Below are 18,169 nucleotides of genomic sequence, written 5' to 3'. Positions count from 1 at the left end.
ATGTGTAACAGCTAGTACTTTACCCCATAACACTCAAGGGCAAGAAACATCATTTCCTAAATCAAAATCAAGTCACTGTACCTTGATATGAAATTTAGGCTGAGTTCACTTTCTTTCTTTCTTTTTGTTTTGTTTTTTGAGATGGAGTCTCACTCTGCCACCAGGCTGGAGTGCAGTAGCGCAATCTTGGCTCACTGCAACCTCCAACTCCCGGGTTTAAGCGATTCTTCTGCCTCAGCCTCCTGAGTAGCTGAGATTACAGGCACGCACCACCACACCCAGCTAATTTTTGTATTTTTAGTAGAGGCGGGGTTTCACCATGTTGGCCAGAATGGTCTTTATCTCCTGACCTCGTTATCCACCTGCCTTGGCCTCCCAAAGTGCTGGGATTACAGGCGTGAGCCACTGCACCCGGCCACCACAGCCACTTTCTAAACTGATACTTGTTCCAACTTGCCTACAGCCCCCTTGAACTCCTATGGTTCTCCCACCTCCTCTCTGCCTTTCTAGCCCCAAGAACTTTTCCCCAGCTAACCTCTTTGAATTATTCCAAATTCTTTTTGGTAATTATGCATTATTAACCTTTGGGAATTGATTTTACAGAGAGTGTTTAAGGGGAAAGGGTTAAACATTCTCCCCTACCCCACCCTACTTTGGAGGAAGATGCTGAGTAGACATCTCTTCTCCCAAAGCTGAAAGAAAGATGCTTCTGCCTGCACCCATATTTCTTCCCAAGGAGACACAATTATCTCCCACACTTCCCTTCCCAGCGAGCAACAAGACAACACTGGCCCTGATATATACAGGTGGCTGGCGGGCTCCCTGTGCTGGATAAGGACGCATCTGAGAGTGGCCGTCCCTAAGTCATCTCTCCTCCCCCTCGCCTCTGGGGAGGAATCTCAATGAGGAAGGCAAAGCCCAAGGAGTCTGGGAAATCCTGGACAGGCACCCAGCTTCTCCATCCATCCAAACCTAGGACCCAGGGCTTGACAGTCCCTCCCCCAAAAAGTAGGATCAGGACCCAGAAGGACCTAATAGCTCCTGCCTGTTCCCTGATTCCCACTTGTTTCTACCTACCTCATTCCTGACCTCCCATTCCAGCCACAGTGAGCAGCTCAGCATCTTATCCATCCTCCATGCCTTTGCCCAGTCTGTGTTCTCTGCCTGGAATGCTGCTTAGTAACTTAGACATCTGTTCCTTCAACATGCACTAAGTAGCTACGTTAGCCCTACTAATAAAACGCTGAATAAGACGAGAAAAAAAAAAAAAAGAAATTTAGGCTGAGTTAAGTTTGGGAGGGAACTATCCCTGGGAGACAAACAGAAAGCTCTAAGGCTGCTACCTTGAACAACTAACTGGTCAAGGCCATGATTGAAGTCCATTGTGACCACCACTTGTGATGCTCTCTGCCTTTGGCTTTGGATTCCACTTGAAGACGTGGGACTCCATGTCAAGACTGGACACAGAAGTCCTCGTCATGCCTGTGGCTGGTCTCCCTGGCTACACCATGCAGCCATTCCCCCACTCAGGGGTCTGTTAGGAAGGGCAGCCCTGGAAACACCTCCTAAACCCAATCTTAGTCAGACATCTCCCAACTTCTTGCCCAGGCATCAGCCTCTCTCCACCTCCAGTAAAATTCCAGATTAATTCTTTCATGGGCCTGTCCATCTTTTCATATGAAGGCCTGAGTGGAGGTGACTTCAAGAGTGGTCCTTACGCAGTGGCTCATGCCTGTAATCCCAGCACTTTGGAAGGCCAAGGCGGGTGGACCATGAAGTCAGGAGATCGAGACCATCCTGGCTAACACGGTGAAACGCTGTCTCTACTAAAAATACAAAAAATTAGCTGGGCGTGGTGGTGTGTGCCTGTAATCCCAGCTACTCGAGAGGCTGAGGCAGGAGATTGGCATGAACCTGGGAGGTGGAGCTTGCAGTGAGCCGAGATCGCGCCACTGCACTCCAGCCTGGGTGATAGAGTGAGACTCCATCTCAAAAAAAAAAAAAAAAAGAAAGAAAAAAGAGCGGCCCTTAAACACAGAGACACTGTTAGATCTCCCAGAGGAGTGAAAACAGCTTAGACTTACAGGATGAACACAGAAACATTGCCTTTCCATTCTTTAAATTCTCCCCTTGCTGCAAGAACAAGACAAAAATGAATGTCACCACAAATTACCTTGCCACATATGTTTGAATCAAGGAAATACACCAAGCAGTTCCTTGTTTCATTTTTGCTCAGGGCCTATTCCAAGGCTGGAGACTCAGCTGTGTTTCTAGTCACAAAACTCCCCAGCACACACTGCTAATTCCTCATTGCCTGAGTTTTATGTTAATCGGCTGACATTACATTTGAAAGTAGTTTCATTTTCCTCAAGACTTCTTCCTCTGGGCACCATAAATAGAAGTAAGTCTTGGCCTCAGAGCTTGCTTGTGTGTGAGAATCCTTGCCTCAGAATGAGCGTTTCTGGGTGGAAACTCTAATTGCAATTTGTTATCACCGGAAATACTAGAGATGCACCGCTGCTTGGCAGTTCTTCCCAAAGTTTGTGACTGATTTCCTCTTTTACCCTTCACTATAACTGTGCAAATCTTCACTATTCCTCAAGTTTTCTACCCCACCACATCCTCCTAACTCTAAATGTGTGAACATGCCCTCAACTTTACAAAGAAAACAGAAGCTCTCAGACACGGCCATTCCCCCAGCCCATCATCTCCTTTTATGCTTCCTCTCAGGGAATGAGAGATGGCTTCTTACCAAAGCTAATTCCTTCACCTGTGCATTTTCCTCCCTCTGTCTACCACAGCGATGGGAGCAGTTAACAATACTTCAGCGATTGTGGCAGAAAACTTACCTCAAAAAGGCTGTGTTACCTTATAAAATTAATAACCCAATCAAGAGATCTACTGTACAGTATGGTGACTATAGTTAATAACAATGTATTATATTCTTGAAAATTGCCAAGAGAATAGATTTTAAATATTCTTACCACAAAAAATAAATGTGACATAATATATATGTTAATTAGCTTGATGTAGCCATTCCACGAGATACACATATTTTGAAACATGCTGTGCATGATAAATATATACAATATTTATTTGTCAATTAAAACAAATGAAAATAAGTTGAATAACCAAAGGAAGGACTAGCTTTCCTGGGCTGGGACATTGTCACCAGGAAGCGGTTTCTCTCCATCTCTAAGTTCATCTCTGCTCACCCTTGTGTGTTGATTTCATTCTCAAGCTACACAACCTGACAAGAGAGTGATTTCTGCTCCAATCTACAATTCCAAATTCAAGTCGAGAAAAAAAAGTCTGCTTCCCTGATAACTTGAACCAAGAGTCCTTGAACCCAGATTCATTGGAACATTACTTGCCTGACTTTGGTATGTGCCCACCTCTGGGGAGGGCGATGGTGTTCTCACTGATGGGCTGGGCCTGGGCCACATGCCCCCATGGAAATGGGAGAGTTGCAGTTGACACTATTGGGATTTCATGGACTCAGATTCGGGGAGGTGGTTCACCTGGAGAAAGAAAAATGGATGCTGGGTGGCTAAGGGAACATGTGCCCTCTGAGAGGGACTTTGCTATATCATATACTACCTGGATCCCCTACTTCCTGAGTCCTCAACCCCACTCTGTCTCTCCTGGCTCCTCCTCCCTGACCCGTACATTCTGGAATCTCTCCTGCCTTTGAAAACCAATTTCGATTTTATGTGTTGTTCTAGCTGTGGCTCTCTTGTCTTCCCTTCATGTTATAAGATCTTGAAAAAGTTGTCTGGTTGTATGTTTTCTCCTCACCTTACACTCAGTGCTCTATCCTCTGCAATTTGATTTTACCCCCATGACTCCACTGAAACTACTGTCACAAAGACCTTCAATAATCAAACTAGTCATAAAAAGCAGAAGCAATAAATTCCCTTTATACCAGTAGTTTTCAAACTTTCGTTTGCATCAGATTTACCCCTGGGGGCTGCTAAGACTCAGGTTATCCCTTAGATTCTCACCCCTAGATTCTGGCGTTGGAGACTTCTTAGAGTTTTGTTAGAAATTGTTTTTCTCCCAAGTTCCCAGGCGATGTTGCTGCTGCAGTTGGTTCAGGGACCATACTTTAAGGTCCACCGGTTTATACCAACAATAATCAGTTAGAACAGGCCATTTTAACTGCCTAAAATAAACTAAGCTATTAATGTGTATGATCTTATATAGCTTTATTGAATAACATTAAAGATAATATGACTAAATGGGGAGATCTACTCTATAGTTATTTTTTCTAGATATGAAGACTGATTATTTCAGTCTTAAGCAACAGAAAGCTCTGTTGTAATGTTGTTATAGTCTCTTAAATTAAATAAAAATCAAATTTGGAGCATCAATGGAAAAAATTTAAAATTGTGGGTCCTTAAGAAAGGTAAGAGAATTGAACAATGAGAACACATGGACACAGGAAGGGGAACATCACACACTGGGGCCTGTTGTGGGGTGGGGGGAGGGGGGAGGGATAGCATTGGGAGATATACCTAATGTTAAACGACGAGTTAATGGGTACAGCACACCAACATGGCACATGTATACATATGTAACTAACCTGCACATTGTGCACATGTACCCTAAAATTTAAGGTATAATTAAAAAAAAAAAAGAAAAGTAAAAAAAAAACAAACAACAACAACATAAAAAAGAAAGGTAAGAGAAACAATTTAGGAAGTATATTGCCTACATTTTCTTATTTAAAATGTGCAAATACCCTTTGAGGAATGTGTTATAATGCCCATTTATCTGAAGAAGAAACTGAAGATCAAAACTAACTACTTTTAAGGAAAAAGGAAGGAACAGAACTAAGTATAGCTGGCTCCAGAGCTCTCTCCTCTCCCCTACACTGTGAAATGTAGAGTGCTCAGGAATGCTCACTATTATTGTACTGCTATTGTTGGTGGTAACTCTCAAAAGAAGGTATATTAATAATTCTTTTTTCTGATTATAAAAATAGCATATACTTTTTATAGAAAATTTAGATAATATTGAGTAGAGAGAAAATAACCGTGAACACTAATAATTCAAGCACTCAGAGATGTCCACTGTTAACAGTTTGGTGGATGGTACTAGAAGTTAAGCTCCACAAGGGTGGCCATCTTTATCTGTCTAGTTGAATGCTGTATTTTAAGGGCCTAGAATCATGCCAGGGCCATATACTAAGGGCTCAATAAATATTGGCTAAATGCATGAGTAGATGGATAGCTTTGGAGTCTTTTTCATTTATGCATAAATACATGTGTCCACATATAACTAGAATATATTTGCAAACTTGAATTTATATTCTACATGTAGTTTTTTTATCCTGTTTGTTTCAAAGGCCATTGACTTTATATAAAAAGTGGACAGATTGATGGAATATTCCATCACTTTTTGGTGGGCTGAGAAGGTGAACTAGGTTCACCTGTAGCCCTAGAATAATGTAAGTCTATTTTTATTTGTTTACAGAAAAAAAAAAAAGAACTCTAAACCTTAATTTCCTCACCTGCAAAATAAAGTAAGCTTACATGATCTCTAGGATTTCCTTCCATGATGTGGGATTTATATAATGAGACAGTACTTTATTCATAATATTTTATGTTTTCTTTACAGATGCTCTTAATAGTATTGAGAATTCCATTTATAGAACAGCCTTCAAATTACGATCAGTGCAAACTCTGTGCCAGTGTAAGTATAGGCTCTCCTGAAATATTTGAAATAATCTGAGCTTGATGTGCGATGTGAAATTCATAGAGAAAACAAACACTCCCCCCATGCAGCTGACTGCTGGATTCTGGAAGTCTGGACTTGTGCATTTAGCCCATTTGTGACAGAGAAGATGGAGGATGGGAAAACATCACACGCATGCAACCCATGTGTAGTTTTGCTGATGAGCAATAGAAATAATTGTGCATGAGGATTTTTAATTTTTTTAATATTTTCTCCACTTGGCTTCTTCTAGAAAATGTTTTTGGTTTCCTTTTCAGGATACCAATATGGACACAAAATAAAATTACAAAAAAAAAGTATTTTCAAAACTGCACTTGTAGATTTAAGCATAAAAATATAAAGTTCCATCTACCACATAAGATTTGCATTTTCAAGTTGTACCTGTAATCTATATATGAACATGCAAAAGTAGGTACAAATGAATAAATAACTCATGGACCATGAATTTTAAAACTATCTCAAGAATTCCCTGAGAACTGCCCCTTTTGCATTAAATTTATATCTGATTGAATGTATGGTTTTCTTTTCTTTTCTCCTACTGTTATGTAGGCAAAATAAGGTAAAATGTTTTTACTAAAACATGTATCCTGTGAAAATTTTCCAAGGTGAAAAATAAACCGCGTCTGAGCTATGAAAAACATCAGGCATTCAGCATATCTAAAGTCATTGATTTCTCACAGCATGAAAGAAAAATCACTTCATGTAAAATGATTTCTGAAATTTATCATATCAGACCTAAGAGAAGTTATGTTATATATATGACATTTCTACTGGAGGCTGACATTTTAAAATATTTTTCCTCCTGCCTAAAAAGTTATATAGGGCAGTGGTTTTCAAATTGGGCGTCACAAAATATATGTGAATGTGGGGTAGGGCACAAAAGAGTTAGCCAGGCGGGAAGAGGAGTTGCAAGCAAGGTGGGAAGATTCAAAGACCACATCCTCAGCAGGAACAACTCCATTCTTCTCTATTTTCCATACCGTGTTTGCGTGTGTGTGTGTATAAGTTGGGGTCTCACTCTGTCACCTAGGCTGGAGTGCAGTGGAGGGATCTCAGCTCACTGCAACCTCTGCCTCCCAGGCTCAAGCCATCCTTCCACCTCAACCTCCCGAGTAGCTGGGTCCACAGGTGTGAGCCACTACACCCTGCCAATTTTTTGTATTTTTAGTAGAGACAGGGTTTCGCCATGTTGCCCAGGCTGGTCTTGAATTCCTGAGCTCAACTGATCTGTCCACGTTGGCCTCCCAAAGTGCTGGGATTACAGGCATCAGCCACCGCGCCTGGCCTCATACTGTGTTTCTGTATCAGGTTCCTTTGAAGAAGAAATTTTTGGTTTTAAAAACAGTTTTATGTAGATTACTGCTCTAGATAAAGAAACTCACTTATAACTATTATTTATTATTCCAGGAACAAACAAAAAGCTAAAAATTTACCCCCAGTTATGCTATTTTCCTGGAGAATTTCTCCCATTAGAGAAAGTTAGCAGCAATTGTTCACATGTCCCGGTCATGAATGCCTGAGTATGTACCGTAGTGTAATCTGAGGATGCACAGTTTTCAACTTTTTGTTATCTCTGGCATCAGAAACAGTGAATATAAATAATACTCATGGGAAATATTAACAATACACAAAATCAGTGGTTGAAAAATGTTACCTAGAAAAGATATCCAAACAAAAATTTAAAAACAGAAAATCCCAAACACTGAGATAAAGCATAACATGAGCTCCAAATAGGAAGATCTGGGACACATCCCTGTATAAATCTTGTGGTGAGATTAATAGACACCACTATTATCTGGTTTGGTGTAATATAGAACTCTCAGCAGGAGATGAAATCGGCCTGTGTTCAGAATGCCTGGCTGAGGTGACAGGTTTTAATGATAAAAGAGTTTACAGCCTTCACCACCTGCAGCCAGGTTTTTATTTAAGTCACATTCTGAAACTTGTTCCTCTGTTCCTTAGACTCTCCTCTTAAAAGCAATATCAGAGAACAAATAAAAATTTTTATTATACTTGCTAGATTCCTTATCTGAGGTTGATTTACGAAGTAGAGAGAAACCCAGGGTTTTATGGTTTCACAGGCTGAAGCGTTTTAAATGCCAGGAGCTCTTGGCGCTCTTGACATCCCCACCTCTAAGATGGTGCAAGTGGCTGTTTATTAATTTTGTCTGTCATCCTCTCTCTGCAAGAAGCTACGGGGTTAGCTCTATTACATTCTTGTTTCTATTCATTGCCTTGTAAAAATTTTAGGAGAAGGCGGTTAAAAAATATTCAGTATAAGAAATAAACCATTATTTTTTGTAAGCAGCTCTAGTTTTATTAAGTGCCTTCTCTAGATAATAATACTGACGGAACCAAGGTTATTAAAAGTGGTATTACTGAGTTGCGGAATTCTCAGACTCTTTAGCCTAAAGATCTTTATAGAAGAGTAACTGCTCTTTTATGAAGATCACTGCTTTGTATTTAACTATGGCAATTGCTTTTTAACACACCATATTGCTTGTGAAGCTGGGCTGCAGACAAGAAAAACTATATTTGAACAGGAAAGGTAAATTTATTCAATCCACTTAATGAAGAGTATAAAAATGTTTTCCCTAACTTTTTACCACAGTGTCATAACTTTCTTGGAAAGTGTATTTTTCATTTCTCACTTCCCTTTTTAACTTCTTTCTATAAAACAACATCCTAGAAACTGTACTGGTAATAATGTTACAACTATGCTTTACTAACAGATGCACCTTTCCAAAATCAAATGAATCGCTAGAATAGTAACGCCTGAATTATACACAAGGAACATATGTCCAAATAGTAGTCATATTTCATTCCCCTTAAAAGAAAATAGCAACCATAAAAAGTCTTAATTATAAAACACCCAATGACATTTGCTTCATTTGAAGCCTTTTGTTCCCATCAGAAAATAAGGCTCAATTCTTCATTTGCTTCCTACAGTGGACTTGATTGACAGCTCCCTGATACAGCAGGTTCTACTGCGTCCAAGTTTGTGGGAAGCTCGCAAGCGCTCCCTTTCTGTGCAGCAGCTTTCTCAGGCACTCCAAGAGCTGTTTCAGAAGGCCAGGGAGGAAAACCCAGGACAGGTGCATCCCAGAGCTCCGGAACTCACTCTGAGCCTTCTCACGACAATGTACAACAGGTGAGGGTGTGGACGTCGCACTGTGACCTCAAAGGCAATGTTTAGTTGCCAGTGGTCATTTACCATTTGGTGCTGGCTAATATTTGCTTGAGGTTTGGTATATAAGAAGCCTTCTTTGTTTGTTTTTCACAAATTTATTCCTCAGGAGTAGAACAAAGGAGTAAATGCCCATCGGCTTTAGGAATATAAATGACCCATGGATAGCAAAAAGAGGGGGAGAATTCCACATTATTCTTTCCTTCAGACAAATTCATTCCTACTCTAGAGAAGCATACACACCTTTTGCTAGGGCGTTTACACTTCTATATATACATGTGAAAAGCGACACTTAGTTCTTGTTAACTGCTAGCTTCTTTGCTGATTTCTTTGTAAACCATTATCAATTTTTTTTTTTTTTTTTTTTTTTTTTTTTTTAGCTAGAATAAGATGGAAAATCCTGTGCATGGATGGGTAACCTATAAACCAGTGTAGACCATGTCAAAGGGCTGATTGCATATGCTCTGAAGTCAATAGTTCTGCTAGTGTGTGGTAGGGGTGGGTGTGTTTTTTGAGCTGTAAGGTTTCAATTCCTCTGCCCCCTCCTCAATTTGGTTTACCTTATGTATCCTTGACTCAGTAGACTTCATCCTTTAGAATAAACTTTTCAAAAATCATAGTGAATTCAAAACATTTGGAAAGTAGATGAAAAAAGTAAAGAAGAAGAAATACATTATTACCCATCAGCCTGCCTCCCAGAGGCAAGCACCATTTTAACCACTGGGCAAATTCCTTACGGTTATTTTCTTTTCTAGTTTTTTTTTTTTTAATTTTTTTTAACTGCCCAAACAATATATACATACATTCTCAAGTTATTTTTTCATTTCAGCTTCCTTAAACATTAAGCTTTTGACTGTCATTTCTATTATCTGTGCCTGTCTCTAACAATTCCCCTGCCTTCGATGAATTGTTTAGAAGGTTTGTAAACTAGACAGCAAGTGGGCAAGGATGATTAGGCTCTGAGTGAGGGCCTGTGAACTAGATTTTTTTTTTTGCATAAATATTTGTTCCTGTGCCTGCCTTTTGGTCCTTCCTTACCTCTGTCGCTTGGTTTCCAGGCAACTGAGGCCCGAGGAAGTGATGCTACCTGCTCCATGAAAACAGGGTTTATCCCTGCATCCCTGGTGCCTGGTACAGTGCTTAGCACAGAGGAGGCATCCAATACATATTTTGGAGTGAATGCAGGAACAAATAAATGACTGGTGAAATATGTTAATTCAATGCTCTGTTCTGCTAAATTCTAGGTATAGGTAAGAGGCCACAAAAAGTTAGAACTTATAGCACCATGTCAGAAATGCCCATTAATAGTTATGGTTTTTATCATCCATGACACCAAAGGTAACCCTGGCCTTCCCATTCTTGTCTCTGTATTTTATTACTGTGCAGCACAGGAACAGGTTTTCTCCAGCTTATGCCTGTGGCCGCTGCCCTAATAACCCTCTCAGGAGACAGCCCTCTTACAAAATACCGAGGTAACATGCAGAGGACTATGGGTGTCCTAAAGTGCAGTGAGCCCCAAATCCCCAACCTGTTATCCTATACCCCTGCCACAAGGCCTTCTTCAGCATGTACTCAGCGTGACTTGTGTGTTTGTTGAAGAAAAATATTTACTACTTGAGGAATTTGGAATTTTTTAAAATCTACACTTCCTAATTACTTGTTTCTTGGTTGTTCTTGATATTTATTTGTTTAGGGATTACCTAGACACCCGTAATTATTATCGGTTCGAAGCCTGGGAGGATCCTCACATTTCTGTTTACCAACCTCGTGATCTTCATCTTAGATGCACTGAATGATCAAGGCGTTGAAATGTGAATGGATTTCCATTAGTTATCAAATTATGGTTATTACAAAAATCATAGTGACCGGGCGTGGTGGCTCATGCCTGTAATCCCAGCACTTTGGGAGGTCGAGGTGGGCAGATCACCTGAGGTTGGGAGTTTGAGACCAGCCTGACCAACATGGAGAAACCCTATCTCTACTAAAAATACAAAAAATTAGCCGGGTGTGGTGGCACATGCCTGTAATCCCAGCTACTCTGAAGGCTGAGGCAAGAGAATCGCTTGAATCCGGGAGGTGGAGGTTGCGGTGAGCCGAGATTGTGCCATTGCACTCTAATCTGAAGCAAAACTCCGTTTCAAAAAAAAAAAATAGTTTTGGAGGCCTTCAAAATAGCGAGCCAATAATCAAGAACATAACTTTCCCTTCTCTTTCCTTTCATAGCCACAAAGAGACTGTTACTTCAAAGCAAGCACTCTTCAAAGATACATTGCAAGTATTCAATTTAAAGATTGTTCCTCCTACATGTCTAGCTCTTTTTCAGCTCTATGCAGAAAATAGCAGGGGAGGCTATGATTCTGGGCCACGCATGACTCGAAGGGTTTTGAGAAAACTACTAACAGATCTACAGCAGGTAAATCCCTAATACTTAAGAACTGTACATTTGTTTCAGTTAATTAGCCACATTTATTATTAAAGAATCTGATGTCTCCAGTGTCAAGTCTATCTTTTTATATAACTCCATGCAAGCTCTCTCCTCCATAGCCATTGCTGTTACTTGAATATAACTTAACTTATAAGGTTATGAGTAGAAGGTTATGAATTATACTCATACTCATGAGGCTAAAGCTAATGTGGTCTATAGATAAGAATTATTTGCATTGCCGTAAGTTTGCTACAAGTTAACGTTACTCTCTATAGAGTTGTAAAATAGCTTAGCAAAGACAATGATGTATCTCTCTATAGGTACAGATAATCACCACTGAAAACATATCCAATAGTCTCTTTTGCTTATTCCAAAGTATTTAATTTTTCCTTACACCCCTATACCTTTTTCACTCCTACATATTAAAATTTGTGCCTGACATGCACCAGGTTCTCCATGCCTGACTTCTGCATTTCTATCTACCCACAAGGCCATTGCCTATCCTTTCACTTAAGAAACTACTCCTCTTTCAATATCTCTCAATTATTTGTCACCTCCTTGCTCAAAGCTTCTTTGACTTCCTATGCATAACTTTGTTGCAGCACTTGTCAAATTATGGTAGATGCTTCCCTACTGGACTATTTCATTTTTATATCTCCAGTGACTTGAACAGTGCCTGATACTAAAAGACATCAAAAAAATGCTTAAAGAATGCATAGATGGAGTGCCATGTCGAGTACTCAAAATTATTTCCATCATTTCCTGTTCTTTAAGAATGTGTACATTTGATTTGGTTTTTATTCTTACTAGGCAAGGGAATTTAACCTCCTTAAAGATGTTTTTTAAATGTTAAAATTATGTAAATTGATGTGACTGAGCAAGAACTTCTGCAAAAGGATTAAACAGGCTCTGGATTGTCTTGCGTGTAGGTGCTTTTGTCCTGTTGTACCCTTACCCTTGTTTTGAAGGATGTCTCCATTCTTCCAGCTCCTTCAAAATCCCCATGCTAGATATTTTGGACTGTAATGACTTAGGAACTTTCTGTCATTTTTCTCTTGGGTCTGGACCAAGGATTCTGAACTGAGGATAGTCATGCATGATGGGAGCAGGGGCAGGATAAGGAGGAAGATAATAAAAATCTCTAGGACAGGGAGTATAGATTGGAAAAACCTATTCAAAATTATCTTTGCTTTGATTTGGTTTTAATATTAATATTTTGTGTTCATGATGATGACAATAATTAATATTTAACTTAAATTCCAAACATCATTTATTTATTTCTTAAATGGAGCAATGATTTTTTTTTTCATTTACAAGGTAGAATATCAGGCATAGATACTTCTGAGCTGCCCTGGTAGTTGCAGCAGCCACATAGATCCCACCACCAAATGTTCTGCTGATTCTAAGGCATTTCTCAGGGAGCCATCATAAGTTGCAGGCTCACTTCCACCCATCCCATATCACAAGACTCGAGCAGGTGGGGGCCTGGGAGGGCTGAACAATCTGTCCGCCCATTTGTGCAATCAGACTGCTGAGACTAGAGTGCTTAGAAGCGGATGTGATGAAAGGGGATGGGCTGAGGGACATTTTCCTTCTAGAGAATTCTTTGTGCTCTCCTGACTACTTGGTCCAACAGGCTCTAAAAATCTGCCCTTGTTTCAGGCTCAATTGAGGTCAATGAGCGGCTGAACTAGAAGCTCCCTCAGCACTCCGCCCCTACCTGCACCCCAGGCATTAGTATGCCCCTGAGAAGGTCTTAGGAAGCCGGAGATTTGCACAGAAATTATCATCCCATTGACTGCTATTACAGACTCAGAAATGAATTCTCAGAGAAAATTCCAGGCCCTACCACATGATTCAAATCCTCCCCTAAGCATCATAATTATCATTTCAAGTGGTGTCTGCCTGTGCCGGTGTACCATCTAGCCATGTTTAATTCTTCCTAGAACACCTGCAAGAAATTAGTCACGTGGGCCATTCATCCACAGAATCTTTATGCACATCCTTATAAGCAAAAATGTAGGTTGAAAACCCACTACAGAAGTGAATTTTCTTTGTACTAATGTTAGAATCACAGAGCTGGTGAGAGTCATCCTATGTTACCCACCCACCTTATTTTACAAATGAAGTAAAACTCCTTTCCCAGGGCTCAAGGACATCAGAGGAGGGTGAATGTTGAATCAACAACACAGTCTAAATAAGTGGCCCAGTTCGTTCATCAGCACTCACAAGCCAAACGATGGGTAATGAGTTACGCTTTCAGACAAAGGCTAAATAACATAGGGAGTAGTTACTTACATTCGACTGGCGACAGGATTATTATCAATTTAAAGTACAAGCCATCTTGTCACTATTACACAAATGTTTGTTGACTTCTGCCTGGCTAATTGTCAGCAAAGAGGTTCTGAGTGCCACTTTCCTGATTAGAAGAACATTTATTCGAGTTGATGGACTCAGCAGGAAGGTCTCTGAGATTACTTCTGAGCTTGCAGGCAATGCCTGCTGACAGCCTGTGCTGTAGAAGACATCAGATGTGAAATTAGGACCCGTGACCAAATGGGAATAAATGGAGGTGACAGGTACATGTATCTGTGCATATAGATGATGTCAGAGCCGAGTCCCTGGCCATCTTGGCAGTCACAAAAGGTTCTTAGTGCCTTAATTGAACGCCTTATGGTGACTGTGGCTGAAAGTTGGAAACCACTGAGTGTGGTGGCACAGATTGAGCCATTGAAATATATGTAAGGTCGGGCTGTGACAAAGCTTCATGGAAACTCCTCAAGAAAGAGTAAGAGTCCTGGAGTGAGACCCCAATTCTGCTGCTAACTTGCTTTTTTGACCTTGAGCAAAATATCAAATCTCAATTACTCTTCACTTTATTTTTTGAAAACTATTTAATTGATAATCAGAAACTATATATTCAAAGTGTACAACATCATGTTTTGAGATAGATATACACTGCATAATGATTATCACAATCAAATTAATTAACCCATCTGTCACCATCATCATTACCATCTCGTGGGGGTGGGGGGTTTGAAGACACTTCAAACCTGCTCTTGTATCAATTTGCAAGGAAACAATACAGCACTATCACTAGTAGCCATGCTGCAATTAGATCCCTAGAATTTAGTCATCTTTTAACTGAAAGTTTCTACCTTTTAATCAACATCGTCTCATTTATCCCTGTCCTCAGCCCCTGGCATCCACTATTCTTCTGTTTCTATGAATTCAATGTTTTTAGATTCCACATGTAAGTGTGATTATGCAGTATTTATCTTTCTGTGCTTGGCTTCTTTCATTTAGCATGTTGTCCTCTAGGTTCATTCATGTTGCCGCAAATGACAGGATTCCCTTCTTTCCTAAGGCTGAGTACTATTCCGTTGTATGTTACATACCACATTTTTTATTCCATTCATCTGTCAATGAACAGTTAGATCGTTCCAGAAACTTGGCTATTATGAAGAGTGCTACAGTGAACATGGGAGTGCAGATGTCTCTTTGACAAACTGATTTCCTTTCCTTTCATCCCTTGCTTTAAACAAGGGTAGTTAATTACCACCCTACCTCAGAAATTGGCATTTCTTAAAATGATATGATACGAAAGTGTTTGGAAACGTTTTTCTCAAAGCCACTCTAGGCTTGTCCAAAGGTAGTGAGTTATCTCAGTAGATTGTTTACAGTCAGTTACAGATTGAACTTCTTGATCTACTCTTTCCGGCTTCTCACTACTGCACTTGACTAGTCTTAAAAATATGTATATATACAATAGCAAAGACTTGGAACCAACCCAAATCCCCATCAGTGATAGACTGGATAAAGAAAATGTGGCACATAAACACCATGGAGTACTATGCAGCCATAAAAAACATGAGTTCATGTCCTTTGCAGGGACATGGATGAAGCTGGAAACCATCATTCTCATCAAACTAACACAGGAACAGAAAACCAAATACTGCATGTTCTCACTCATAAGTGGTAGTTGAACAATGAGAACACGTGGACACAGGGAGGGGAACATCATACACGGGGGCCTGTCAGGGGGTGGGGTAAAGGGAAGGGAGAGCATTAGGACAAATACCTAATGCATGCAGGGCTTAAAACCTAGATGACAGGTTGATAAGTGCAGCAAACCACCATGGCACATGTATACCTATGTAACAAACCTGCATGTTCTGCACATGTGTCCCAGAACTTAAAGTAAAAAAAAAGTATACATATTTTAAAACTCTAAATTTTAAGACAGTGTTATTGTGATCTTCATTTCGTGGGTGAACAAAGGCAAAGAAAGGTTAAAATAATTTGGAATCACAAGAAAATAAAACAGAAGGAAGCAGTTTATCACCCCACTGGCAGACTTCCTTCCCTTCCCCTCCTCCCTCCTCTCCTTCCCACTTGCTTACTCATTGTCTTAACGCAAACATTGCACAAAACCCACACATTGCTTTGTTCTCTTGGATCGAGACAGTTCACCTGGTCTCTAATACCAAATACCTGTGACTACACGGCTGTGGGCACCAACTCTCAGCCCTGCTGCTCCCAGAGACGACATATTTCTCCACTTTCTAACAGCTAAGATGAGGTTGTCTCTTGCAGATCCCAACTGTCGTGGGAGAGAGTCGTGCTCTGTGCCCTGTGGAAAGTGCCACTCGCAGCTGTTTCCAAGGGGTGAGTGCCTTGCAAACGTCCCTGGAGTTGGGGACAGACACGGTGTATTGGGATAGTTTGCTGACTGATTTACGTTATAGACCTATTATTACTCCACACAGCATCTCAGATAACTGAATTTAGGAGGTAGTCTCACCTCCAGCTTTTCCTATGATAAACTTCTTCAGCAGAGCTGACAGAATTAGAGTCAGAAAAGAAAATGAAAACATCAAGTCATGCCTAAAAACACATCTTAGGGTGCCATTGTTTTTCAGGTGTTGAGCCCAGCAATCAAAGAAGAGAAATTCCTGTCTTGGGTCCAATCTGAGCCTGCCATCCTCCTGTGGCTCCCGACCTGCCGCCGGTTATCAGCTGCTGAAAGGGTCACTCACCCTGCTCGGTGCACCGTCTGCAGGACTTTCCCAATCACGGGACTCAGGTACAGTCATCAGCAGCATTTCTTGGATTATCATTCTCCATATGGTTCTACAGTTGGAGCTGCATCCCTTCAGATTCTTTTTGGGGTCCTCCTTACACATCTGAAATTCAGTTGACTTTTTTGGCTCAATGATTTCCTGGCAAGAGGCATCCTGGTTGATAATAAATTGTCTTTTATCTTCTATAATGGATGAAATATTAAATTCTTCCACTGACGCATAATGTGACTAATAGACATTTTTCTTCCTCTAAGAGGAATACATTTTGTCTTTTTTTTGTTTGTTTTTTTGTTTGTTTTTAGAGACAGGGTCTCTGTCACCCAGGCTGGAGTGCACTAGCACTATCATAGCTCACTGCAGCTTCAAACCCCTAAGCTCAAGTCATCCTTGCAGCTCAGCCTCCTGGGTAGCTGGGAGTACAGGCACATGCCACCATGCCCAGCTAATTTTCTATTTTTTGTAGAGATGGGAACTTATTGTATTGCCCACACTGGTCTCCATCTCCTGATCTTAAGTGATCCTCCTGCCTCAGCCTCCCAAAGCATTGGGTTACAAGTGTGAGCCACTGCACCTGGCCTGTCTTTTGTTCCAAAGAAACCTTTTAAATTTTGGAGCCATCCATCATCATCATCATCCTAACAACACTACTTTTGTTAAGTGTTAGACAAATGCCAAGCTGAGCAGTTCACATGGGTCATTTCATTTAACATGTGTTGTAAGCCTATACAAAGGGTTGTATTCTTATCCCCTATTTGCAGAGAAGTTAAATAACCTACATGATTAGCAAGCCGCAGAGGCTGACAGCCTAAATCCAGAGTCCCTGCTTTGCAGCCATGATGCTCTGCTGCCTCCCTGTGCAGACAACTGCAAATGAGCATCAGACTCACAGAGATCATCAGCATTCGTGAGAGCAACTCGGGCCTGATCTTCTGTCCACCTGGAGCAAAAAGCAGATTTGAGAGCTAGATTTGGAGGTGGGAGATTCAAATATTTCCATAGCTTTGAGGCTAACAGTCAAAATCCCATCCTAGAGAAAGAGTGTTATAGGTCTCCCATAAATAAAACCATAGGAAAGTAAAATTGGAGTTATCATTAAAGCTTGGGAGAAGAGAAAGAAACCACCAGGTGTAGGCCAGGCATGGAAGATGCCATTATTCACGATAAGTGAACAGGGGCTGGAGATGTGGGAAGACTAAAACTCTGGGACATCAGGTAGCTAAATACAAGGCAAAACTGAGGGTTCCCGGAAGGAGAAGGGGACAAGAGGCCTCAGGCCTCAGCTCCTGCTTACTTTGTTCCCCTTCCCTTCCCATGCTTCCTGACCCTAGCTAACCCAGAACTGAAATATGCTCCCCATGGAGGTAAAATAGGTCTGCGTGGTACACCAAAAAACTGGAGATCCTGTTTTAATTTTGCCGAGAAAATGAATTGGGTTTGCAGAGAATTTGCAGGACACAGTGAAACTTCATTCATGAAAATTCTGCAAGGAACTGAACTTTAAACAATAAAACATATAAATGAACGGGACTGTTGGAAACCAAGCAAGCAGGAACAAGGAAATCTTCATACTACAATGAAAAATAAATTATTTGTATTGGACAATGGGGAAATCTGAATATGATTTACCATGTTATGAGTACATTATAATCATTTAACCAATAAGCAAGTATCAGTTAAGGAGTTACTGCAAGTCCTGCCCTAGGTCGAGTACAGGATTAACTTTGCAATTACATA

General features: G+C 40.6%; 1 protein-coding gene across 1 annotated transcript in view; it reads left to right on the top strand.

Moving 5' to 3' along the window:
* DYTN (dystrotelin) overlaps nt 1-18,169 on the top strand; it is a 72,570-nt gene that overhangs the window by 7,521 nt on the left and 46,880 nt on the right. The window contains exons 5-10 of the mRNA XM_054478869.1: nt 5,623-5,697; nt 8,689-8,890; nt 10,313-10,398; nt 11,239-11,339; nt 15,948-16,019; nt 16,274-16,437. Coding sequence (XP_054334844.1) covers nt 8,880-8,890; nt 10,313-10,398; nt 11,239-11,339; nt 15,948-16,019; nt 16,274-16,437 — 434 coding nt within the window. The 5' untranslated portion in view covers nt 5,623-5,697; nt 8,689-8,879. The remainder of the gene's footprint in view (nt 1-5,622; nt 5,698-8,688; nt 8,891-10,312; nt 10,399-11,238; nt 11,340-15,947; nt 16,020-16,273; nt 16,438-18,169) is intronic.

The sequence above is a fragment of the Pongo pygmaeus genome, chromosome 11 (assembly GCF_028885625.2).
Source record: "Pongo pygmaeus isolate AG05252 chromosome 11, NHGRI_mPonPyg2-v2.0_pri, whole genome shotgun sequence".
NCBI classification, from domain to species: domain Eukaryota; kingdom Metazoa; phylum Chordata; class Mammalia; order Primates; family Hominidae; genus Pongo; species Pongo pygmaeus.
The sequence above is the reverse complement of the archived record's forward strand: the minus strand, read 5'-3'. Positions and strand labels throughout refer to the sequence as shown.